Here is a 27,232-nt window from a genome sequence, read left to right on the forward strand (position 1 = left end):
GGGATCATTGCTGAATGGTTTTCAGACTGTTCTTGGAATATTAGAAAAATTGATCACAAAATTTCTAGTAAGGTAGTTTAAAATCATAAAATAAACTTAAATTTTTAACAATTTTCAGAAGGAAAAAAATTTTCAGAAAGAAGTGATTATAAGTTTTCCATGTTCTTGCATAAATGTATTTTTGTATCTGTATAATCTGTATATAATATCTATATAATTCTCCACTTTGACTTCTTCTGTCAAATTGAACATTGGAGCATCATCCAATCTGAATTATTTATCATAAGGTAAATTTTCTTGCACTTTGAGAGTGAGATAGAAGAAAAATTTTTGGATAAATCCAGTAGAGCCAGAGTTGTTAGAATTAATAATGTGAATTTATAAGCTTTTATTTCTAAGGGTTAATGAGATAGAATATTAACTTTTATGGTTTCTTGATACTTACTACAATAGTTGAATTTTATGTTGTAAAAAATAGCAGTTGAGGGGCGCCTGGGTGGCTCAGTTGGTTAAGCGACTGCCTTTGGCTCAGGTCATGATCCTGGAGTCCCAGGATCGAGTCCCACATCGGGCTCCCTGCTCGGTGAGGAGCCTGCTCCTCCCTCTAAAACCCTCCCCCCTCTCGTGTACTCTCTCTCTCTCTCTCTCTCATTCTCGCTCTCTCAAATAAATAAATAAATCTTAAAAAAAATATATCAGTTGACTCTCACAGATGCTGTTTGCAGAAAAGTTTATGGTGGATTGGGGTGCCAAAGTTAGCATACTTGGTTATATTGTATAACAAAGATATACAAGCTTTTAGGCATTTCTGAAACTTAAGAACTTAATCATTAGAGAATATGAAATAATTTGTGTTTATCTCATTTGTAATTATTAACAAAAACAACTTATAAGCTTCATGTTTTGCATATTTTAAACTATTTTTATGTATCTGGAAAATGTCCACATGGTTTTCACAGTTGCTTTTTTTTCTGATTGCTATGGCAGTAGTGCTTAGTATCTGTATTATATTTACATATGTAGAAAGAGTTGGTTTTGAGAGATCAGGTATACATAAATAAAATTGTAACTGGTTTTATTAAGTATATTTAAAATTCATTTAGAGTTTATATAATAGTTGTTGCTGTTTCCTCTTTAACTGCAAGAAAGGGAAAGAATTAAGCAATGCAGGTTTAATTTTTGTTTGTTTTTCTTAGCAATTGAAAGCATGTAGTGAAGAGCAGGAAGACAGAGAATGTTTGAACCAAGCTATTACTGCTCTTATGAATCTCCAAGGTAGTATGGACCGAATTTACAAGCAGTATTCACCTAGACGCCGACCTGGGTAATTCCAAACTGTTGAAAATATGAATGCTTCTGCATATTTCATTTATATCTGATGCCTCATTTTCTAAAGAAGTGTTATTTGTAGTGATACGTGCATTCTTGAAAGTTATACTTCTGTTTTACATTTTTCTTTTGGTCTTTTAGTTGTGGAAAATTGGCATTGTCTTACTGTTAAGATATATTTAATAAAATTTTAAAAACTAAATCTAATAATTATATGTTATACAAGAAATTTAGGTTTCTTTGTAATTTTAGTTCGTATGATATTTGAAATGAAATACAGAGTTTCTCTAGTACTTCTCTTTCACAATAATGAAATTGAGGCATGTATCAGTTGTGGCAAAGTTAGTAGAAGAAAGTAAATGCTGTGTGCAAAATCTGGTGTTTGGTTATTTATAATATTGTTGTCACTTGATTTGAGGTAGTTCACAATTAAAGAAATTTGGGTTGCTTAGCCATTGAAAAAGCTAAATTTATCTTGATTTTTTTTTTTTTTTTTTTAGGGATCCTGTTTGCCCTTTTTATAATCGTCAGTTAAGAAGCAAGCATCTGGCTATTAAAAAAATGAATGAAATTCAGAAAAACATAGATGGATGGGAAGGCAAAGATATTGGACAGTGTTGTAATGAATTCATTATGGAAGGTCCATTGACACGAATTGGTGCTAAACATGAACGACATATTTTTCTCTTTGATGGCTTAATGATCAGCTGTAAGCCCAATCATAGTCAGTCACGCCTTCCAGGTTATAGTAGTGCAGAATACAGATTAAAAGAAAAATTTGTCATGAGGAAAATACAAATATGTGATAAAGAAGATACTTGTGAGTGCAAACATGCTTTTGAGTTGGTATCCAAAGATGAAAATAGCATAATATTTGCTGCTAGGTCTGCTGAAGAGAAAAATAATTGGATGGCTGCACTTATTTCTCTTCACTATCGTAGTACACTAGATCGAATGCTAGATTCAGTGTTATTGAAAGAAGAAAATGAGCAACCATTGAGATTACCAAGTCCTGAAGTGTATCGTTTTGTGATAAAAGACTCTGAGGAAAACATTGTTTTTGAAGACAACCTGCAAAGTAGAAGTGGAATCCCCATTATTAAAGGAGGAACTGTAGTGAAATTAATTGAAAGGTTAACATATCATATGTATGCAGGTATGTGAAACTCATTGCAAATGCTTACCTATCTAGGGCTGAGAATCTAAAGCTTTTCAGGGATGTTAAAAAATGCTTGAGGCATGGAAAAAATAGATTGCCTCTGAAATATAAAAAGAATTCTACAGAATCAAAAAGAATAAATAACTAATTAAATACCCCTAAGATATAATATTGTAAACTTCACTTATTATTAAATATTCATAAAAATTGTATGAATCTTGAATCGGGAAACAGTCCTCATTTATCAAGAAATACCATGATTGACAGGAAGACCATGGTGGGAGGAACCAGAAAAAAGATAAAGGAAGGAAGGCCTCCCAAAATATGCTACTTTGAATTAATGAAACTGAATAAATTGAACATACAACCTGTTTTATACTCTGTCTTTTCAGATCCCAATTTTGTTCGTACTTTTCTTACTACATACCGTTCATTTTGTAAACCACAGGAATTGCTAAGCTTACTGATTGAACGGTAAGAAAAGTATTTATTTTACTTACATGAACATTTCATAAAAAGTTAACTGTTTTGTTCCTTGCAAAGTGGTGGGTACCTAGCATGTACTCAAGTTGTTTTTGAACATGATTTATTTGGCATTAAATTAGTAGTATTACTGTTCTCTTCAATGTGCTCATTAAAATCTCTGTTTATAACAGAGGTCTCTTCAGATCTTAGCAATATTTATAGTAGTAATAGAAAGACCCAATTTTGAATATGTATTCTAATGATTTTTTTGTGCAATAAAACAATACTTCCTTAAAAGAGACTTTTTTTTATTTTTTATTATTTTTTTTAAAGATTTTATTTATTTGAGAGAGAGAGCACGAGCAGGGGGTGGGGTAGAGAGAGAGGGAGAAGCAGACTCCCCGCTGAGGAGAGAGCCTGATACGGAACTGGATCTCAGGACCCAGGATCATGACCTGAGCTGAAGGCAGACGCTTAACCAACTTAGCCACCCAGGTGCCCTACTTGTCACTTTTAAACAGACTTTTTATTAAGGAAAATTTCAAGACATATAAAAGAGAAAATAGAAGGGTATAGTAAGCCATCATCCAGCTTCTGTAATTATCAACCTATGTTTCATCTGTTTCCCTATTGACTTCAACACCCTAACCCCAGGATTATTTTGAAATAAATCCTAAACAACATATTTTATCTGTAAATATTTTCATTTGTATTTCAAAGGTAAGTATGCTTATTAAAAACATAATCACAGGGGCACCTGGGTGTGGATGTCGTTAAGCGTCTGCCTTCGGCTCAGGTCATGATCCCAGGGTCCTGGAATCGAGCCCCGCATCAGGCTCCCTGCTCGGCGGGAAGCCTGCTTCTCCCTCGCCCACTCCCCCTGCTTGTGTTCCTGCTCTTGCTGTGTCTCTGTCAAATAAATAAATAAAATCTTAAAAAAAAAAAAACCATAATCATAATCTCATTATTATACCTAAAAAATTTAACAGTTCCTTTATTATGATTAGTTTTTAAAAATTAAATTTTGGATTGAATTTTTCTTTTTTAGATAGTATCTGGGCTCCAAAATAATTTTGTTTCACATTTAGGGGCACCTGGGTGGCTCAGTCGTTAAGTCTGCCTTCGGCTCAGGTCATGATCCCAGGGTCCTGGGATTGAGACTCGCATCGGGCTCCCTGCTCGGCGGGAAGCCTGCTTCTCCCTCTCCCACTCCCTCCGCCGTGTTCCCTCTCTCCCTGTGTCTCTCTCTGTCAAATAAATAAATAAAATCTTTAAAAAAAATTTTTTTTGTTTCACATTTAAAAAATTTAGTACCAGAATTTTATCTTGACCTGTGTCATTATGTTGTACTATGAAACTAAGTTTACCAGACTGAATCACTGTAATATGCTATGAAGATCTACTCATTTGTATTTCAGTGTCCAAAATAAGGAAAGCACATTTCTAAGACTTATATTTTAGCTATTTTTCCTATGATTGGGCAAGATTTCTTTTTTTTTGTTTTAGCTTTTTGATTGTTACCTTATCCACTTTATGTTCTTCAAATATTGTTTAAAATTCAGTTGGAGCCTTCTCTTGTATTTATACTCATTTAAGGAAGTTTATGTCTACTTTCATTTTAATAAAATAAATATTAAGGACAGATTATTAAATATGCTGTCTCTGTTATGTTAAGGAGGATATACTCCTTACAGATTTTGTTATGTTTCTTTTTAAATTTTAATTATTTTTTTAAAGATTTTATTTATTCATTTGAGAGAGAAAGAGCACAAGCGGGGGGAGTGGCAGAGGCAGAGGGAGAAGCAGACTCCCCGCTGAGCCTAGAGCCTGACGCGGGGCTCAATCCCAGGACCCTGGGATCACGACCCAAGCTGAAGGCAGACGCTTAACCGACTGAGCCACCCAGGCACCACCAGATTGTTTTTTTATGTAGATTGATCTTTTCCATTGACCTTTTCTATATTGATCAGTGCTAGTTATTACTTTTTTTTGATAAAAGTAAGAATATTAAACCTTCCTACTGTAAAGCTGGAGGGCAATTTCTTACAGTATGTAACACTTTAAAAAAAATTTTTTTTTGAAGATTTTATTTGAGAGAGAGAGAGAATAAGAGAACAAGTAAGGAGAGGGGCAGAAAGAGAGAGGGAGAAGCAGGCTTCCCGCTGAGCAGGGAGCCCGACGTGGGGCTTGACCCAGGACCCTGGGATCATGACCCGAGCTGAAGGCAGACACTTAACCGACTAAGCCACCCAGGCACCCAGTATGTAACGCTTTAAAGGGAAGTTTATCAGTAATTGCACTTTTCACATAAATGGTAGGAAAGAAGGTTGCTTAATTACAATAATTTTTCTGTTGTATTTGAAATCCTTTTCATTTGTGTATGAACAACAAAAAATTTCTCTCACTTTCCTTCTTTTCTTCTTAGATTTGAAATTCCAGAGCCAGAACCTACTGAAGCAGATAAATTGGCCGTAGAGAAAGGCGAACAGCCAATCAGTGCAGACCTTAAAAGGTTTCGCAAGGAATATGTCCAACCAGTACAACTTAGGTTTGGCCTTAATGTTATGTTTTTTATGTACCGTTCAATTTTCATTATATAGTTAGCACATATAAGTTATCTAATTAAGATAGAGGTATTGTTGTTAGACTTCATAGTAGTTAAATTAAATTTCCAAAGTTCTATGTGAAGTTCCTCTTAAATGCCCTGAAGAAATTTAATTATTAAAATATACTGTGTTATTTGCATCAGATACCTCTGGCATGTGATATATTGTGCTTACAGACCAGGATACCTATTAAGTAAAAATTGTAAAATTCATGTGAATGTGCCTACTTGCAACCTTGCCCCTCCCTCTCCCTTTGTGATCATCTAGTAATGCTGGGTTTTTTCATAGTTTGTAATATTTATGGAATTTTTAGCTCTTACCCTACTATTCTCTCACAAAATATATAGACATTTATTCATTCATCTAAAAAATCAGTAATTTCTTTTTTTTTTTTTTAAAGATTTTATTTATTTATTTGAGAGAGATGAGAATGAGAGAAAGCACATGAGGGGGGAGGGTCAGAGGGAGAAGCAGACTCCCTGCCGAGCAGGGAGCCCGATGCGGGACTCGATCCAGGGACTCCAGGATCATGACCTGAGCCGAAGGCAGTCGCTTAACCAACTGAGCCACCCAGGCGCCCAAAAATCAGTAATTTCTAAAAATGTATTTGATAATAGCAGCTGCTAGTTGTTAGGTACTTACTTTATGCCTAAGTGTTTTATCATTTTTATTTCATCCTGACAGCAGTTACTACTTTATATCTGAGGAAACTGAAACCTAGCAAGATAGAGTAATTTGAGATTGGTCATACAAAGTGAACAGCAGTACAGGATTCAAACCCGTATCTGTCTGACTTCCTAAGTCAGTGTTGTTTTTTTTTTTTCTTGCCACTGAGCATTGAAAATTGGAGGCTCCTTTGATTAGTCTTCTTTACAGTCCCTAGTTGTACATGATCTAAATATTTTTTTCTTTGTAAATATGAAGGTGCCTTGATTATTGTTAACTAATAAATTGCAACTTTGGAACTGAGTATGTTATTTATTTTCCAGGATAATTGCCACAAATAAATGCAGTTTTACTGGAATGATAGAGCTCCCAGCTATATGTTTCTCAGCCAAAACTTTTAACATGTCATTCTTTGTAAAAGAGGATGATATTTAAAAAGTTTTTTTTATTAAAAAAAAAGATGATCTTATTTACCCCATCAGCAATAAAGGAGTAATTTTTTTGTACTAGCTATAGGGCATCTGTACTCCCCCATACTCAGATTAAACTTTTTTTAAAGATTTATTTATTTATTTGCGAGAGAGAGAGTGCATGCACATGTGGGGGAAGATGCAGAGGGAGATAAGCAGACTCTGCGCTGAGTGTGGAGCCCGACCTGGGGCTTGATCCCACGACCCTGAGATCATGACCTGAGCTGAAATCAAGAGTCCGACGCTTAACTGACTGAGCCACCCAGGCGCCCCTAAAGTATAATTTTATTTATTTATTTATTTATTTTTTTATTTATTTTTTTTTCCTAAAGTATAATTTTAAAGCAATAAATTAATCTGAAGACCTGTTTCACATCATTAAAGCGCTTAGGTTTTAAATTAAATACAAATTAGAGACTCTGAGTGTTATATTGGCCCTTGCATAAAGTTGTTACCATGGTATTAGAGGAGTGAAAGAAGTATAACTGAATGCTTAGGTTTCACTAAAATGTGTTTCTTTACATTTTTTCAGGATTTTAAATGTGTTTCGGCACTGGGTTGAACACCATTTTTATGACTTTGAAAGAGATTTGGAGTTGCTTGAAAGACTAGAATCCTTCATTTCAAGTGTAAGAGGTATATTATTTAAAGGTTTGATTGACTCTTACATTTTGCATGAGTTTATTTTTAAATTTGTGTGACTTCTAAGAAGCTAAACTGTTCTTTATTTTTAAACAGCTAAAATAACATTTGGTATGGTTTATAGACTCGAAGGAGCTCACATATGTTAGAACCACCTTAAGTCTTGGAACCTTGCCTTTTCAAGTTATTTTTTTTTTTTTTAAGATTTTATTTATTTGAGAGAGAATGAGAGACAGCACGAGAGGGTGGAGGGTCAGAGGGAGAAGCAGACTCCCTGCTGATCAGGGAGCCCGATGCGGGACTCGATCCCAGGACTCCAGGATCATGACCTGAGCCAAAGGCAGTCGCTTAACCAACTGAGCCACCCAGGCGCCCACCTTTTCAAGCTTTTTAGGAGAATCTTTTTTAAAAAGAAGTCATAAGTCTTCTTTAATAAACTTAATACATTTGAAATTTTATCTCATCTTAAGGTTGCCATTCTTTCAACTAATTAAATATATGTGCAGTAGTATCTGTTTTCTTATTCTCCTTAATCTTATTCTTTAGTTTTGAATGGTTAACAACTTTTAAAAATATTTACTTCAGGGCACCTGGGTGACTCTGTCGGTTAAGAATCCAACTCTTGATTTTGGCTCAGGTCATGATCTCAGGGTCATGAGATCTCACCGGCATCAGGCTCGGTGCTCAGCTCAGCAGAGAGTGTGTTTGAGATTCTCTCTCTCCCTCTCCCTCTCCCCCTTCCCCTGTTCATGTTCTCTCTCTCTCTCTAAAATAAATAAATAAAATCTTTAAAAATAATATTTGCTTCTCTTGCAAAAGTTTTTGGTGTATTTTTAGCACCTGAAAGATAGGAGTTTCCTATCTAAAATTTTAGCACACAGCCCATAAAATGAAAAGTCTAGGCCATGAACATTTAAACAAATGTATATTATTGAATCAAGAACATTTATCTCACAGGATACGGCATTAATTAAGAATACTTTAAGCCTAGCTTATCTCATCTCCTACTTGTTCTTACTTAAGGGGAATTTTACTTAAAATAGAGAATGTGATTCCTTTGCTTCAACTTTGAGATGTTTAAGATACATTTTTATCACGTTTGCCTTGAAATTGTTTATGGTACCAAAATAATTTTTCACATTATATTCTTAATGAAGATGCTAGACTATATATGATCTAAGAAACTTCTAAAATACACATATGTATTAGGATAAAGCAAGTAAATGGTTATATTAATGTCTGAAGGTCTTTCTTCAATAAGTTATACTGCAGCATAACCAAATAGTTGATGAAGGAAAGTAATGTTTTTTTTTAGACTTATTTATTTGAGAGAGAGAAAGAGCAAGTCGTGGGGTAAGGGCAGAGAGAGAGAGAAAATCATGAAGCAGACTCCCCTCTGAGTGCAGAACCCTATGTGGGGCTCCATCCCAGGACCCTGAGATCATGACCTGTGTGGAAATCAAGAGTTGGCTGCTTAACGGACTGAGCCACCCGGGGGCTCTGAGGGAAAGTTTCTTTTTATAAATGTATTTTAACTAATAAATGAAGAAGGAATGATAGAATTAGAATATTACTATTTTTCAACCCCCTAGTAATATTACAAAGAAGTAACTGGACATTATATGCCTGCTGTTGGAAATATTCTTGCAAGTATTCATGTGAAAAATTGATCCTGAATCAGATCACGTCTGTATGTGTGTGATTTACAGAAGAAACGGGGACAGAGACACAATGCAAATGAAACCACAGGGACAGAATTGGAAAAATTCAGACTTGGGAAATACCACAAGGCAAATGATTCCATTTTAACAAGTAAATTGCAAGCAAAAATAAGAGAAAAGGAGAGCCTGTAGATTAAAGGAGACTCGAGACATTGACTGAGTGCAATTTGTAGAACTTGTTCAGACCCTATTTCAAACAGACCAACTGTTAGAAAACATTATGAGAGAATCAGGGAAAGAGCACTAATTAGATATTTGATGCTTTTAAGAAGTTATTGTCATTTTTACATATGATAATGGTATTGTCATTTTAAAAAGTCTTTTATACTTAAATATTAATGAAATAATATGACATATTTGTTTCAGGTTTATTTAAGTATTCTGTACACCCAACATGGTGCTCAAACTCACAACTCCAAGATCAAGAGTCACATGCTCTTCTGACTGAGCCAGCCAAGCACCCCTCTTATATTTCTTTCAGAATAACATAGGGAGTGGAAGGAGGGCATGAGTGGGGTTAGGTGAAACAAAAATTGGCCGTAAGTTAGTAATTGTTGAAGCTGGATAAAGATTAAAGATTATGTGAAGATTTGCAGTTATGTCTGTCAAGTAAAAGGTATTTTGTGTTCTTTTCTAGGGAAAGCTATGAAGAAATGGGTAGAGTCAATTGCTAAGATCATCAGGAGAAAGAAACAAGCTCAGGCAAATGGAATAAGCCATAATATTACCTTTGAAAGTCCACCTCCGCCAATTGAATGGCATATCAGCAGAGCGGGACAGTTTGAAACATTTGATCTCATGACACTTCATCCAATAGAAATTGCACGTCAGCTGACACTTTTGGAATCTGATCTCTACAGGTAGACAATGTTTATTTGCTGCTCTGTTTTCAAGAATCTTAAACCATACCTCTATTTTCAGAACATTTTGCGAATTATTTATGAATGCTTAAAAGTGCCTCATTTATTCTCGTGGGCTTGGAGGGAAGCTCATAGCACAGTTTTTAACTACAATCTGTTCTACAGGTGAAAGTCTTTTATTGTTATTTAGGCCTAGATTAGGTACTAGCAGTCCTTCACATGACGAGTGGTAGACACTAATGCCACTTTTGAGGCAGTCACCCACCTCCTCCTCCTAATACTTTCTCAGATTGTTTTAGTTTGAGTTGGATGGTAGGGTCTTGAAGGCAGCTGAGTAAATAGAATATTGAGTAAGACAAGCTTTCTTCTTTATTTTTTTTTTTCAGATTCTACATAATCAAAAATTTAATTTGGAGCTTGACTGGGTTAGGTTTGCTAGGCAAAGGAATAACAAAATTCTTAGAAAAATGAAGATTATTTTTTTTTAAAGGAGTCTTAAATATTTTAGCTATTTGAAGTCAAGATAACTTTAAAGAAAAGTTATTTCTGAAGTAGTGTGATGATGAACCATACTTAAAACTTCTGAACCATTTTCTTTCATTTATGAGATTCATTAGAAATGTGGGGGCGCCTGGGTGGCTCAGATGGTTAGGCGTCTGCTTTCGGCTCAGGTCATGGTCCCAGGGTTCTGGGATCGAGCCCTGCATCCGGCTCCCTGCTCCGCAGGGAATCTGCTTGTGTTCCCTCTCACTGTGTCTCTCTCTGTCAAATAAATAAAATCTTTAAAAAAAAAAAAAGAAATGTGCTTGGCTAGGGGCGCCTGGGTGGCTCAGTCAGTTGGGCATCTGCCTTCAGCTCAGATTGTGATCCCAGGGTCCTGGAATTGAGTCCCACGTCAGGCTCCCTGCTCAGTGGGGAGTCTGTTTCTCCCTCTCCCTCTGCCTCTGCGCGTGCTCTCTCTCACTGTCTCTGTCTCTCTCTTTCTCTCTCTCTCAAATAAAATCTTAAAAAAAAAAAAAAAAGAATTGTGCTTGGCTCTTTACTTTTATCTGTGTCCCATCATCTGTCTTTACGTGTAAAACGTGTCCTGCCATTACCCTATATCCATGCAGATCACCCATTCCCAACCTAACCTTTATAGTTTCATGGTTTCATGACTTCCAATGTCATTCTCCACTCCAAATCAGACACCTCTCATGGTCATATTTTAAATCTTGTTATCACTCTAAATTGTTCTTATTTCAAAGTTACTAATTCAAGCATCTCATTTCTTTCTAACTTCAGTCTTCTCTCCTTTCAGCTTGTTTTATCAGCTTTGTCCTCTGTCATCTTTTTTTAAACCACTGTCCTTTCCCAGTGCATTAGCCCCATTCTGTCTTCTCCTCCTTCCTAATTTAAGTTTTCTTTTTTCATTTACAACCCAGGCTCTTATGAAGAGTACAGGCCTTTCAGGTAACAGCCCCCTCTGTCAAAAAATGACCTCCCACCACTATCATTCCATCAAAAACTTTTCTGCATTCAGGAACCCCTTCTAAAATACAAATACCTTTAAGAACTTATCTTGATTGGCAGCCAATTTTTTTTTTTAAGGGAAAAGCAAGAATATACAAAGTTTAGTGCTAATGGAGAATGTAGGAAGGAAGCAGAGATTAAAAAAATTTGCCTTTCTTTAGAGTTAGGCCTCTGGTTTGCCTTGGCTGTGCCATTCAGAATTTAGCACACACGTCAGCAGTTGTAAACATCTAATTCAGAGTGTCACGTTATATTTTAAATAATTTGGAAGTTCAGGTGGTTTTTGTTTATATTGTGGGATTTGTGAAAGGTAAGAATGAAGGGACTTGCTACTTGAGATAAAAAAACAAATAGTATTGAATCACGTTTTTCCTTATTGAGTGACTGTTCCAGGAGTGGACATCAGAAAAAATAACACTTAACTCAATGTGGACCTGCTTTCAGAACAGAAAATACCTTTATTAAGTGATATGTGTATTATGGAAGAAGAGGAACATATGTAAAACATTGACACTGTTTGTAAACTAAATTTCTAGTGAAACTATAGAACCACTTAAGAAAACTTATTTTAAAAACTGTTTGCAAGCACCCATATATATTCAAATCTACTGATTAAAAACTTTTTTTTAATTAATAGCCAAGTCCATAGACACTGGTCAGTTTTTAAAATTACATAATCCTGGCTCGCTATATACAATAATTTAACCTGCTCTTCTGCAGTCTGATTTCTTACTGAATAATTAGGTATTTAAAAAAATGTAGAAAATTATATAATGAGGGCCCATGAACAGCAAAAGCCTTACAAATGCAATTGAAATCCTTCGACTAATTCTTCCCAATTCTGTTCTTCTTTCTCCCAATAACCACTATTCCTGTATTTAGTGTTTATTATTCTTATGTATATCTTTATAATTTATACACATATACATATTGATAAACAATATATGGCATTGTTTTGCAGATATTAAAATAGTTGATACTTTCGTATCATTCTGCAACATGTTTTGCACTTAAGTTGTTTCTGGCATTTGTTCAAGTTGATGAATACAGCTCTAGTTTGCTTATTTTAATTACTGTGATGTTCCATTATATGAATGCTCCATAATTTATCCAGCCTCTAGGTTGTTTGTGATTTTTCAGTCTTGCAAATAATGACTGCTTCACTGAGTATTCTTATAAATGTTTTCTTATAACCTGGTGTATCTAGAGTAGATATCTAGATAGATTTGTGGGGTGATTTAGTTGTATATCTTCAGTATTATGAGATATTGCTAAATTGCTTTACAAAGTGGTTGTTTCAGTTTTACTTGCATATCAGTGTTGGAGAGAGCCTGCACATCTTTACCCATTTGGTATTGTTAGACTTTTATTAGTTTGACAGGAGTAAAATGGGATTTCATTGTGGTTTAATGTTCTTCTCCCTGAATAAGAGACAAAATATTTTTTTGTGTTTATGTGATTATTGGGTCCAGTCCTCTGTGATTTAAACCTGTTCGTGTGTTTCTCCATTTATCTTTTGGGTTGTCTTTATCTTACTAAGTGTTAGAAAATCTTTACGTAATTTTGATACTAATCCTTTGTAGGTTAAGTTGCATGATTTTTTATTCCACAGGAAAGTCCAACCTTCTGAACTAGTAGGGAGTGTATGGACCAAAGAAGATAAAGAAATAAATTCTCCAAATTTATTAAAAATGATTCGCCATACCACAAATCTCACCCTATGGTTTGAAAAGTAAGTGTTTACTTTTCTGTCTTATTACTTCTTAATAATTATAATATTAAGTCATCTATAAGCTTAAATTCTCACTAAAAATATCTTTATTCTTTTCTATGTGAGGTGAGGAAATTTCTTTTTTTTTTTTAAAGATTTTATTTATTTATTTGAGAGAGAGAGAATGAGAGAGGGCACATGAGAGGGGGGAGGGTCAGAGGGAGAAGCAGACTCCCTGCCGAGCAGGGAGCCCGATGTGGGACTCGATCCAGGGACTCCAGGATCATGACCTGAGCCGAAGGCAGTCGCTTAACCAACTGAGCCACCCAGGCGCCCAGGAAATTGCTTTTTAAGCCATGAATTGTTTTGTTTTGTTTTGTTTTGTTTAGGTGCATTGTGGAAGCAGAAAATTTTGAGGAGCGGGTGGCAATACTAAGTAGAATTATAGAAATTCTGCAAGTTTTTCAAGATTTGAATAATTTCAGTGGTGTATTGGAGATAGTCAGTGCGGTAAATTCAGTGTCGGTATACAGACTAGACCATACTTTTGAGGTAAGTTTTAGGCTTAAATATTTCATCTTTTTGGGGGGAGATACAATTGATGGTAAAAGAAATTCCTTCTACCACCTATCTTTTTCAGTAAATCCTTTACAAATCATCTTATTCCCTTAAATCCCTCAGAATACACTAGTATGCCTTGGATTCATCAAAGAATATGGGACTTGTGACTCTGTTTAATATGTTTACCTAAAGTTATGAAGTTTCAGTTGGATTTTTCCAATGGCACACTGATTGATTGTTTCAAATAAATGACATTTTAAATATAAATATAGAAATTAATCACCATATAGTCAAAGAAGGAGTAACATGGAGAGAAGTCTTTCTAAAATTTAAAATTCTTTTTTTTAAATTATACAATAGTATATGTTAAGTGTTTGTTATAGAAAATTCAAAAGATACAGAAAGTATATGTTAAAATTAAAATACATATAGTCTTGGGCCCAGAAATAACAGTGCCAGACTATAAAGTTAATGTACAAAGACGTCGTTTCTGCAGTATTAATTGTAGTAGCAGAAAACTAGAAACAACCTGTATGTCCTTGAATAGAATGACTGAATATGCTGTTCTACACCTATAGTGTAGAATATTGTTCAGCTATAGAAAAAAAGTGAATAGGATCTATGTGTATTGTCTTAAAATAATATTTGTGATATTTTAGGGGAAAAAACTTGAGAATAATGAATATAATATGATTTCTTTTTTATGTAACATAAAAACAGAACAAACCCTAAACATGTTAGTGGAATTGCATGAGCATTGAGAAGAGTGTGAAAAGATACATACTCTTTTCTTAACATTGGTTCTTTCAGTGGGTTATGATTAGAAGGGAGTGGAGGGAAAACTGCTTTCATGTATGTATTTTTCTATTTGAGTGTTTGCATTTTATTGATTTGTATGAACTTTTTATATATGAAGGATATTAACAGTTGAATGTTGCCAAATATTAATCTATTTAATAGATTAATAATTTTAATTTTGATTTTGAAAACTCTAAAGTAGTGTATTTATTTTGAGAGGTTAAGTTTTGGTTTCTTAAAATACTGGGTACAGAACAATATTTATAAAATATGTATAAGGCAAAAAGAATAAAAATACAAAGAACACCTGTATACCTGGTATCCAGTTTAAGAACTCCTCCCAATTCCATCTCCATCCTCACCCCTTCAACTACCATGAATTTTGTGCTTATTACTCTACTTTTTTCTATAGTTTTACTAATTTGTATCTCTAAACAATGTACTATTTCATTTTGCATGTTTCTTAATTATATTTGAATATAATTCTTCAGAGACTTTCTTCACTCAACATTATCTTCCTAAAATTCATCCAGGTTGCTTCTTACTGCTATAGTTCATTTTTTTTCATAGCTATATCATAAGAATAAACTTACCAAAATTTATTTATTTATTTACTAGTTAGTGGCCATTTGGACTGTTTCCAGTGTGGGGCTATTATCAGTAACAGTACCATGAACATTTTCTACATATATCCTAGTGCACAAATTTCTCTAAGTTATTTTCCTAGAAGTAGAATTACTAGATAATAGGATATGGATATCTTCAGCTTTACTAGATAATGCCAGATTGTTTTCCCAAATAATTGTACCAGTTTATACTCCCACCAGAAATGTATGAGTTCTAGTTATTTTACATTCTTACCAGTACTTGATATTGTCAGTTCTTTTCATTTTCCAATCTTGTGCTTTTGGTTTATAAACCCCTGATTTCTGGGGCACCTGGGTGGCTCAGTAGGTTAAGCGTCTGCCTTCGGCTCAGGACATGATCCCAGGATTCTGGGATCAGGCCCCATATCGGGCTCCCTGCTCAGCGGGGAGCCTGCATCTCCCTCTCCTGTTCCCCCTCATTGTGCTTGCTTGCTCTCTCTCTCTCTGTCAAATAAATAAATAAAATCTTTAAAAAACAAAAACCCTGATTTCTAATGAGTTTGAACCTCTTTCTAAATATTTATTGGCTCCTGGGGTGCCTGGGTGGCTCAGTCGTTAAGTGTCTGCCTTCGGCTCAGGTCATGATCCCAGGGTCCTGGGATCAAGCCCCGCATCAGGCTCCCTGCACAGCCAGGAGCCTGCTTCTCCCTCTCCCGCTCCCCCTGCTTGTGTTCCCTCTCTCACTGTCTTTCTCTGTCAAATAAATAAATAAAGTCTTTTAAAAAAGTAAAAATAAATGTTTATTGGTCCTTTGTATTTCTTCTTATAAAAATTTTTTGTCTTTTTAATTGTTGAGTTTTTCTTATGACTCTCTCTGGGTTATCTTACACTCTGGATTTTAATCCCTTGTCAGTTATGTGTGTTGTAAATGTCTCTTCTCAGATTGAAGCTTCTCTTTTCACCTTTTTTTCTGTGTTTTATGGACAAAAGTTCTTAATGTAGTCAAACATATCTATTTTGTCTTGTTATTTGTGCTGTTTGGTGTCTTATTTAACCGATCCTTCTCTATTACCTTAATGTTTTGTCTTTCACGTTCAGTCCTTAATCCAGCTGGAAATAAGTTTGGAGTATGGAGTGAGGCTGGAGTCTAAATTCATGTTTTGTTCCACATGGCTAGGCAGTTGCTTCCATACATTTATTGAAAGTTTGATAGGAATTGCACTGGTTCTATAAATTGTATTGGTTCAGTTGGTAGAGAACTGACAGTTTTACAGTGAGTCTTCCAAACCATGAACAGGTATAGCTCTCTCTTTATTTATTCATTTAATAAAGTTTAATGGTTTTCTTGATGATGATCTCGTAACATCTTTTGTTAGATTTATATTAGAATATTGTTTTAAGATCTTATTTTCTTTATTGATGATATCTAGAAATGCAGTTCATCTTTGCCTACTGGTTTTATATCCAGCAACATTGCTAAATTCTCTCATTAACACTCCGTATTGTAGATTTATTGTTTTTTTCCACAGTTATATCCTCTGTGAATACTGATAATTTTTCTTTGATTTTATTTTTCTTGTTCATGCTAGTTAGGACTTCTGTAGAGTACCAAATAAAAGTTAGGATGTAATCACCTTTGCTTTTTCCTTAAATTAAAGGAAATATATTGGACAGTTTTCCATCAAGCTCAGTGTGTGCTGTGGGTGTGTGTGTGTGTGTGTATATACTTAACCAGGTTAAAAATAAAGTAATTAATTTATAACAAAAGATGTAATAATGAAATATGAAAGAAATGATTCTGCTTATTTGGTTTACTCAATTTTTGTTCAATTTTTCTCTCCCTCCCACAGCCTTCTCCTCCTTACCAAAACCTTACTCTTAGCCTCAAAAGACCTTTCAGTGGAAAAATATTCGAATGCTTTAGGATTATATTTCTCTCTTGTAGCTATAATTTGAAACTCTGGCTAATCAGAATTATAACTAATAAGATCCTGAGGAAGAATTTTTTATTGCTTAATCCTCTAATTTGTATTAGAAAAAAACTAAGTTTTTAAGTTTTATATTTATAGATAAATCATTTCAGGCAAGTACAGAAAGGGATAGTACTCATCTTTAATTTAAAAAACTATTTTTCAAATATTTGCAAAATTTTATAAAATTCCAAGCCCAGGGCGCCTGGGTAGCTCAGTTGGTTAAGTGACTGCCTTCGGCTCAGGTCATGATCCCGGAGTCCTGGGATCGAGTCCCGCATCAGGCTCCCGGCTCGTCGGAGAGCCTGCTTCGCCCTCTGACCCTATCCCCTCTCATGCTGTTTCTCTCTCTCTCTCAAATAAATAAATTTTAAAAATAAATAAATAAAATAAATAAATAAAATTCCAAGCCCTGTGTTCATAAGATATGATTGAATTGTAAAAAGACAAGTTATACTCAATTTATATATTTTAAAGGCGTTGCAGGAAAGAAAAAGGAGAATTTTGGATGAAGCTGTGGAATTAAGTCAAGATCACTTTAAAAAATACCTAGTAAAACTTAAGTCAATCAATCCACCTTGTGTGCCTTTTTTTGGTAAGTTACTGAATATAGATTTATATTTATATTTTGAGGTAGTTTGTTGTAGCCAAAAGAGACCAGCCTTTAAAGGCAGGTTGTCCTGATTTTTATATCTGAGCATATCTACTTTTATTAGCTGTTTATATTGATAAATAAAACTTTAAAGTCTCTGTTTCCTTATCTTTAAAATAGAGGTTATAATTATCTCATAGAGTTGTTGTAAGGAGCTCTGTGGGGTCTTTCTATAAGAGTACTAATTCCATTCATGAGGGCTCCACCCTCGGGATTTAAGCACCTCCCAAGGGTCCCATCTCCTAATACTATCACATCGGGCATTAGGATTTCAACATAGGAATTTTGAACATTCAATTATGCATGCCTGTGTACACACACACACACACACACACATACACACACACCCCACTGGTTGTGTTAACCAAAAATGTTTCCAGGCAATCCCAGATATTCCCTAAGGAACAAAATTGCCCCCAGTTGAGAGCCACTGATTTAAATGAATCCATAATTACATATGAAAAAGGAGCTAAAAACTTTCTTACTGTCCCAGAGTGAGGAATAGTTCTTTTTCTATCTAAATTATGGGCTTTGGGAAAACAGAACTTATAAATCTATAGTCTCATCACCAGAATTGGCTTAAAATTAATTTATTGATCGTTATTTAAGATCATTGGCATAAATATTTATAATCAAATATTAAAATGGTTAGAACAGATTTAACACTTACAACTTAGACTTTATGAATGAATCCTCCCTTTTATTTTAGGCTGTTAGTCTAAGGAATAAATTAAGCCTTTCCTAAACCCTAATTTTCTTTTTATTTTAAATTTTTTAAATGTTAAAGAAAACTCCTAATGTAAAATTAATTAATAAGCCTATCAGAGACTTACCAACATTTTAGGGGTAGAATTGCTGGATTATAGGATATCTTTCAACTTCACTAGATCAGTTGTTTTTTCAAATGATTGATTTAGTAACAGATTTTATAACTTTTCTTCAAATACTCTTTTTTACTAGGAATATATTTAACAAATATTCTGAAAACTGAAGAAGGGAATAATGATTTTTTAAAAAAGAAAGGGAAAGATTTAATCAATTTCAGTAAGAGGAGGAAAGTAGCTGAAATTACGGGAGAAATTCAGCAGTATCAGAATCAACCTTACTGTTTACGGATAGAACCAGAAATGAGGGTAAATATTTTCTTTGCTTATCTTTAAAAGAGAACATGTTAAATCCTCTGCAATCTGTAAGAAATACCATAACCGCACATTATGCTACTTACTTTACTATAAAAATAATATAGTTAATAATTAATCATTAGATAGAAGTGGTAAATATTAGATATTCTGTGCTAACAGTCTGCAGTTATGAATATTACTAGGTACTGGGGTACCTGGCTGGCTCAGTCGGGAGAGCATATGACTCTTGTTCTCAGGGTTGTAAGCTTGAGCCCCATGTTGGGTGTAGAGATTACTTAAAAATAAAATCTTAAAAAAATATATATTATTACGTACTTTTTTCTTGAGAGTATTGCTTCTTTGTACAACTGGTTCAAGTAATGCTTTCAAAAAATGAATGACAAAATGGAATGAAACTCTCTGATGTCCATGTAGTAAAAAGAAAATCCACTGCTAGTACTGTCATTGGTTGTTAGCCATTTTAGATGTTTTACATGTGCCAGTGTAACATTAAGTACTTAATTTCTTCATAAGAACACTGGGTTTAAATAGGGGAAGAGGTTGGTTTTATATGTGTGTGTGTATATATATATATATATATATATGCTTAGCAAAAAATCATTTTTTTAACATTCTATCAATTGATATTTTATTTTGAGCAATAGTTTATAACTGATTCTGTGATACTGTAAAATGTGAGATACCTTCTAAATTATAGTAAATGATGATACTGTGTTTATGTTAAATGAATTTTATTGTGTTATACTTATTTGAAATTCAGAACATATAGTAGCTATCAGAATAAGTTCCCTGTCACATTAAAAATTGTGCTCAACTTTCAGGCTTAGTGTGCAGGTCAGGCATATTAAGTGAAAATGGCCACCATGACTCCCACCTCCTAAATTGTAAGATGGTAGCTATTCTTTGTTCCCAGCTCAAAACAAAATACCCTAAAGCCCTAAGAAAGAATGACCGAAACTACGCCGTTACGAAAATGTAGACAGCTCTAAAGAAAATGGTGACAAGCTGCTAGTGGTCTCATATTTCATTTCTCTTCCCTCATCATGGGGCCAGCCCTCTGTGATATTGAACTTCATAAGTCTAAAGAAATACACTCTTGAAGCTCAGATTAAAGTTTATAATATATTTTCCCAAGAAATCATGTTAAATTATAGTTGGGTATATTTGAAATAGTACTTTTAACATTCATATCTCAGTAGGTTTTTGTGATCTATTCTAGACCTTCTACCATCATTTAAAGCATTAAATGATGCTTTATGGGGGTGCGAGGGCATTCACTTTCAAGCCATAGTTAACCAAGTTAATAAATATTAAAAAATAGAGTAAAGGATGAGAACATCAAGAATACTGCTATTATAACTTTACAGAAGTCTTTAAATTACTGTTGGTTCATATGATTTAATTTGGCTAACCTGAGTATAAGAACAATCTGTTTCAATATTGTTAAAGGAGTAATACAATTTTCTTGACATTGGCAGAATGCCTGAAAAGTGGGAGAATTTTGTATCAGGAATTTTGAAGCTCATTTTGCCTACTGTTAAAGCGAAAACCTAGTACTTATTTTTATATATGCTTCTTAAACCACTTCAAAATTAAATAAAGTTAAATCCAATAATTTGCTTCCAAGGAATTTTTCTGAGGAAATAATCATAAATGTACAGAAAAATTTATGCACAGAGTTAATAATAATTATTCTTATTGTAATACAAAGAATTAGAAATTAGAAAGCACTGCTGTGGAAAACTGCCAGTGTAGAGATTGGTGAAATAAATTCTGGAACATCCATATGATTAAATAATGTAGAGCTAAAGTTTGTACTTATAAAATAAGTAAACCACATAGAAAAATATTGAGTTATAAATTAAAAAAAGTTTAAAAATAACGTATGGTCCCAATTTTACAAAATAAAAAAAAACCCCAAAATGAAGATACATATATATGCATATATTCACACAGTAAAAACACTGGAACAATATTCTAAGAGTAAAATGTTAACAGATCTCTGGTTGGTGAGATTACTGTTTATATTTGTTTTTACCCTTTGCTAAATCATCTAAATTTTCTATCTAAAAACTTAAATATAAGCTTAGAAAATTTTTTTTCCATAAAGACAGAAAGGTTATTTTACTAGAGGTTAGCACAGATAAGTTTATAATTGTTCTTGAAATTACTTTTGAATAGAACTTAATCCATCTTATCTCTGGTTTTTTTCTGATTATCAAAAGTGTCATTGTGGGATACCTGGCTGGTTCAGTTGATGGAGCATGTGACTCTCGATCTCGGGGTTGTAAGTTCAAGCCCCACATTGGGTGTAGAGATTACTTAAAAATAAAATCTTTAAAAAAAAAGTCTCACTGTGAATTATAACTGTAATTCTGTTCTAAACACTTTTGATAGCTTACTGGTGATAATCATCTTGTTATAATGAGTAGGAAAAATGTTAACTGAGGGATACTGAGCCATTAAGATGGTAATAAATGAAAATCTGTCCATCTTCTTAATAGATAATGAAGACTAGAATATACAACTCCTGTAGAAATTGTACAACTTTATTTGAAAGTAGAGATTAGAATCAGCAATTCTTTTGAACTCTCAGACATTATGATCCCTTAATTTATTGATAATTTTTTTGTTGTTTTAAATTGCTGAAATACATGTTCCAATAAGATCTAAAACATGTACTTATGGAGATTTGTCTGATTCCAGAGGTTCTTTGAAAACCTTAACCCCATGGGAAGTGCTTCTGAAAAGGAGTTTACAGATTATTTGTTCAACAAGTCACTAGAAATTGAACCCCGAAACTGCAAACAGCCACCTCGATTTGTAAGTTCATTACAATTTAGGAAAAATTGTTTTTTAAAACAATATTATCTTCAGTGTTTAGTAACATATTACCATTAAAATTCTAATTTATTTGAATGGCTATTTTTCAGTCCTTTGTTTTGCAGTACTCTTCTATTTCTAAAGTGATACATACTGTGGGAGGCAATGTTATTAGCCTTTTGATAAAATCTGGTTTATCCTTTATCTTTGTAGGACTTCTTTATCTGTCCACTTTTAAGCCTTCCTAGTATAAGGGGGAAAGTTGTGAGAAAGTGAGAGCTGTAAATGACCAGGAAATGAAAAGACCAGGAAAAAGGAATGAGCAGGTGTATCATGGTTCTTCTGGCCTGACCATGACTCCTGTCATTAGAGCACCATAGTCCATGGTCGCCACTGGAATGAACTTCACGCTAAAATTTGCTGCTGCATTTCCAAGTTATTCTTGGGTTTGCAGTGGCAACAGAAGTAGGGGAAGACCAATTCTAAGTGGTTGAACAGAAAGCAAGATGTGGGAGGAATTAAAAACACTTACAACACATCTACTTTGGGGAGCCTGGGTGGCTCAGTCATTAAGCGTCTACCTTCGGCTCAGGTCATGATCCCAGAGTCCTGGGATCGAGCCCCACATCAGGCTCCCTGCACAGCCAGGAGCCTGTTTCTCCCTCTCCCACTCCCCCTACTTGTGTTCCTTCTCTAGCTGTCTCTCTCTCTGTGTCAAATAAATAAAATCTTAAAAAAAAAAAAACCTACTTTGAGCCAAGCAGCAAGATGTTATCTCATCTCCACAACAATTATATGATACAGATCTTACTCTCATTTTACAAGCAAAAACTGAGGCCCAAAGTTGTTAAATAACTTTTCTAAGGCTGCAAAGCTAGATATCAGCACACTGGAGAGATTTTACCTCAAGTTATCTGAATCTGAGTCCCATGCTTTTTCATTAGGTTACCACTGTGAGAGTTTAAAAGGGGGTGTGGAGGTGGACGGTGGGAGACAATAGCAGTTTTCTCCAAAAACTTGAAAGTACCATTGTGGAGGTTGGTCATTTACTGTTAGGAAGAAAAAAAAAAAAAAAGGTCTTTTGTTTTTCTTGATGCACCTAACATATGTTGTATATATTATGTCCACAGTAAATACATGTAAAATTGATACCAATGATTTGAAGAAGTTTAGGTTCAAGTGTTTGGAGAGGAACAAGTTTTCACACAGATTTTCAAGAATTTTATTTCTGCAGTATGAAAAGAGGTTTACTTGTATCCAAGTCCATCTTAAAATTAAGCCAATCAAATCCCACAGTGTTCTACTAGAATGTTACAGGCTGTTTGCAGATTGGGATTTTATTGTACTCTCTTAACTATATGCTAAGAATTAATAGGTAGCATTAAGCGATAAAAATAAAGTTCATGCAAATTAGTAATGGTAGTTATGTTTGCTTTTCCTAGCCTAGGAAATCAACTTTCTCTTTAAAATCTCCTGGAATACGGCCTAATACAGGCCGACATGGCTCTACCTCAGGCACTTTACGAGGTCATCCAACGCCATTAGAAAGAGAACCATGTAAAATGAGCTTTAGTCGGATTGCTGAAACTGATCTTGAATCAACTGTGTCAGCACCAACCTCTCCAAATACACCATCTACTCCACCAGTATCTGCTTCTTCAGACCTTAGTGTGTTTTTAGATGTGGATCTCAACAATTCCTGTGGTATGTATTTGATGTAAACCATTTAGTAAAAAAGGAATCTGATGTTTCAGATAATTCTTCTCATTTTAATTAGGGAACTATATTAGTGTGGAAAGTGGCATTTAAATGTGAAAATAATGATTAACACAAGGGACTGAAGCATCATTTGTGCATTGTTTATGCATCTTATTTTCTAATTTATTCATTAAACGAAGATTTATTTAGTACCCTTTGGGCCTCATACTACTGCTCTTAAGGGAGCAACAGAGAGTAAGACAACAAGCAGATACGTTTTGTGAAGGAGATTTAAAAAGTGACTGTGATAGAGAGGGAACTAAGAAAGGAATGACATTCCAACTATAAAGCTAACTTTCCAGTTCATTTCTTTTAAAACTAACATGTCACTAGAGGACGATAAAATTCTGTACTCTCTGTGTTACTACATTTGTTACTTTATGCAAAAATATTTTTAAAATAAAACCATGCATACTACCTTTCTTTTCAAATTAATTTTTCTCATTCCAATAGGCAGCAATAGCATCTTTGCTCCAGTCCTCTTGCCACACTCAAGTAAGTAAGAATTTGAGTTGATTAATGATAATGAAATTAATCAAATTGATTAAATTTGTATATGAGGGGTGCCTGGGTGGCTCAGTCATTAAGCATCTGCCTTAGGCTCAGGTCATGATCCCAGGGTCCTGGGATTGAGCCCCTCATCAGGCTCCCTGCTCAGCAGGAGGCCTGCTTCTCCCTCTCCCACTCCCCCTGCTTGTGTTCCCTCTCTTGCTATGTCTCTGTCAAATAAATAAAATCTTTAAAAAAAAAAAATTTGTATATGAGTATTTGGGTTTTAGCAACGTTAAAAAATTTTTTAAAAATGAAATTCTTATAAATAAATTTAGTTATTTGCTTACAACTGGGTACTATTTAAACTTTACTATAGTTTTCATCATTTTACAACTTACCTGTGGTCTAGGGGCTGTTCGACCTTGAACAAATTACTTAGCATCTCCAACCCTGTTAAGGATCAAATGAGATAACGATGTAGAGCACCAAGCATATTGGTTGGCACAGAATGAACAGTGATTTCATATCAGTTGCCTCTCCTCTTTCCCATCCCAACTCATTTTCCTATGTGGATTATATATTTAAATGTTTATCAGGTTCCCAGACTAGCCCTTGATCACTTGTTTCTTCACTTGATCTTATTTAGTTAAGGCAGTTATTTTAGTAAAACACTATTCTGCCATTCTCAGTTATTTCATAATGTAAATGCTGTCACCGTTCTTTCTACGGTCATTTGTTTAAAACAACCCAGGGGTGCCTGGCTCAGTCTGTTAAGCGTCTGCCTTCTGCTCGGGTCATGATCTCAGGGTCCAGGGATCAAGCCCTGTGTGTCGGGCTCCCTGCTCAGCGGGGAGTCTGCTTCTCTCTCTGCCTTTTCCCCCCAACCCTCCGGCTTGTGCTCTCTCTTTCTCTCTCTCCCTCAAATAATTAAATAAAATCTTTAAAAACAACAACCACCACCACCACCCAAAAAGGTACAGAGTAGCTTCAGGAATAATTCCCCCAATCTGGAGGACTTCTGCTTCTATGATATTAAAATGTATATAATTTAGGTAGTAGCAAGAGAGTTCCTGTCTAATGAGAAAAGTAAGGTTCGTCTTTTAAATGTTTACAATTCTATATTTTAATATTTAAATTTTTATCAAAGTGATATATGCATACAGTTTAAAAGGCTAATAGTGCTAAACACTGAAAATGAAATTGCTAGCAGTTCCCTACCCCATGTCTCCCCATGTCTTTTCTTGTTCTCCAGTGACACTTTCACATTTTTAAATGGTGTTTTCATATTTTTCTCTTTTGAATCATTAGTTTTAGACACTGATTTCCTATTACAGTAGATGAGAATTTTGCCCTTTATTCTAATATACTTGTCACATTTTGGGAAAATATTATTCACTATTAGGTCAAGTAGTGTATACTGTGATTATGTTTCCTCTGTTTCATGAAGTTAATGATAAACTCATTAATGCTTAGGTGTTTTTGTTTGTTGGTTGGTTTTTCAAACATCTGTTGCTCACACCCTTTCTTAGCGCAGTTTTCCATAAGGTCAGACCACTAAGGACAGTTGTCAGGATTTTCGTTTTGCTGTTTAACCTGGAAACTTCCTTCCTGGTGCCCTTTTGTTCTGCTCCAGTTTGGACTGGTTGCTCTCTTGGCCTCTCACCCAGCTGTCATCCTAGAAATTCCTTCCTCTCTCCTGTGTTGGATCCTTGTTTTTTTGGACTCCTTGTCTTCTTTCTTGATATGCTCCCTTATTTTGGTAGAGGCACATCCTCTAGTAGCTACCTGAGAAAGGATAAAAAGATAAAAAGTGTTTAAGTTTTTGTATTTCTGAAAATGTATTTAATATATTTAATTGTTAATAGTTTGTCTGGGTATAGAATTATAAATCCTTTTCACCAAGAATTTTGAAGGTATTTTCCTATGCTCTTCTTGCTTTCAAACTTGCTGTTTAGAAGTCCAGTGTCATTCACTCATAAATTGTTCATGCATAGTTTTTAAACATCTGATATGTGCAGGCACAATTCTAGGTGCAAGAGATGTGGCACTGAACAAAATAGAAATCTGTCAATGACCCTCTAGTTTCAATCCTTTTTTTAAAACTAGAGTATACTTGCTGTAGCAAAGGGACCCAAAAATACAGAACCTTAAATGAAATAGAACTCTATTTCTCACAGTAGCCAGAGCAAGTAGATACCTCTGTTCCACAAGCTAGTAGGGCAATTCAGGAATCTCAAAATGGGGCTTCCATCTTTGAGTTTTGAGCAACTCCAGTTGTTACCATTTTCCAGCCAGCAGGAAGGTGAAGGTCAGTAGGTTTTGTTAGAAAAACATGATCCGCGGGGCGCCTGGGTGGCTCAGTTGGTTGGGTGCTGCCTTTGACTCAGGTCATGATCTCAGGGTCCTGGGATTGAGCCCCACGTCGGGCTCCCTGCTCAGGGGGGGGAGTCTGCTTCTCCCTCTCTCTCTCTGACCCTCCCCCTGCTCATGCTCTCTTTCTCTCTCTTTTTCTCTCAAATAAATTAAAATCTTTTTAAAAAAGAAAAGAAAAACGATCTGGGAGTTGCTCGCATTACTCCTGCTCTCATTCCATTGGTCAAAACTTAGCTACAAGGGGGGCTGAGAAATCTTGTCTGTAGTTAGGCAGCCTTTTGTCTTGCTAAAATACATGGGATTCTATTACTTAAAGGAAGAAAAAGAAAGGTACACTGGGGGACAGTTAGAAGTCTCTGCCACAGTATATTCAAGAAAGTTTTAGAATCTTCTCTTTATTCTTGATGATCTATACATTCACAATGATCTGCTTTAATATGAGTCATTTTTTCCTTTCATTTTGCTATCTACTTATTAAGCCCTTTAAATTTAGAGATTCATGTCTTTGATTTCTTGAAAATGTTCCTCATATGGTTTTGTTAATAATTTCCTCCCAAACATGTTCTCTGACTTGCTTTTTGAGTTCCTTTTCTATATCGTATATCCTAGATTGAGCCTCCAGTTTTCTTGTCTTTTATCTCTTATTGTCCATCGCTTTGTTTTCTTGTGGTTTTCTGCAAGATTTCACTTCATCTTCCAACTCTTTTTTTTAATCTATCATGATTTTGAATTCTCCAAAAATTCTTTCTAGTTTCCTCTGTTCATGCCAATTTTATGTCATCCTATTATTCTGGTTTCATGGATTCACTGTCTTATCTCCCATAGGATATTATAGTGATTATAGTGTTTTTGAAAAAATAAAAATTGTTTCTGGTTTTATTTCCTTTCTGAGTTGCATCTGTTAGTTTAGTCTATTGTCTTTCATGTTGGAGTCT

At 34.6% G+C, this 27,232-nt stretch overlaps 1 protein-coding gene across 4 annotated transcripts in view; it reads left to right on the forward strand.

The window, feature by feature from the left end:
- The window catches only part of SOS2 (SOS Ras/Rho guanine nucleotide exchange factor 2), an 80,892-nt gene that overhangs the window by 45,247 nt on the left and 8,413 nt on the right, over positions 1–27,232 (forward strand). For 2 of the 4 annotated variants that reach the window (XM_021701353.2, XM_044917831.1), the window contains 13 exons: positions 1,197–1,324; positions 1,830–2,485; positions 2,881–2,962; positions 5,379–5,501; positions 7,228–7,331; positions 9,696–9,918; positions 13,043–13,162; positions 13,531–13,693; positions 17,535–17,652; positions 18,670–18,842; positions 21,558–21,674; positions 23,117–23,378; positions 23,886–23,927. In XM_021701353.2, coding sequence (XP_021557028.1) covers positions 1,197–1,324; positions 1,830–2,485; positions 2,881–2,962; positions 5,379–5,501; positions 7,228–7,331; positions 9,696–9,918; positions 13,043–13,162; positions 13,531–13,693; positions 17,535–17,652; positions 18,670–18,842; positions 21,558–21,674; positions 23,117–23,378; positions 23,886–23,927 — 2,311 coding nt within the window. Of the gene's footprint in view, positions 1–1,196; positions 1,325–1,829; positions 2,486–2,880; positions 2,963–5,378; positions 5,502–7,227; positions 7,347–9,695; positions 9,919–13,042; positions 13,163–13,530; positions 13,694–17,534; positions 17,653–18,669; positions 18,843–21,557; positions 21,675–23,116; positions 23,379–23,885; positions 23,928–27,232 lie in introns of all 4 variants that reach the window. The other 2 variants (XM_021701352.2, XM_021701354.2) reach the window with 2 other exon arrangements.

The sequence above is a fragment of the Neomonachus schauinslandi genome, chromosome 9 (assembly GCF_002201575.2).
Source record: "Neomonachus schauinslandi chromosome 9, ASM220157v2, whole genome shotgun sequence".
NCBI lineage: Eukaryota > Metazoa > Chordata > Mammalia > Carnivora > Phocidae > Neomonachus > Neomonachus schauinslandi.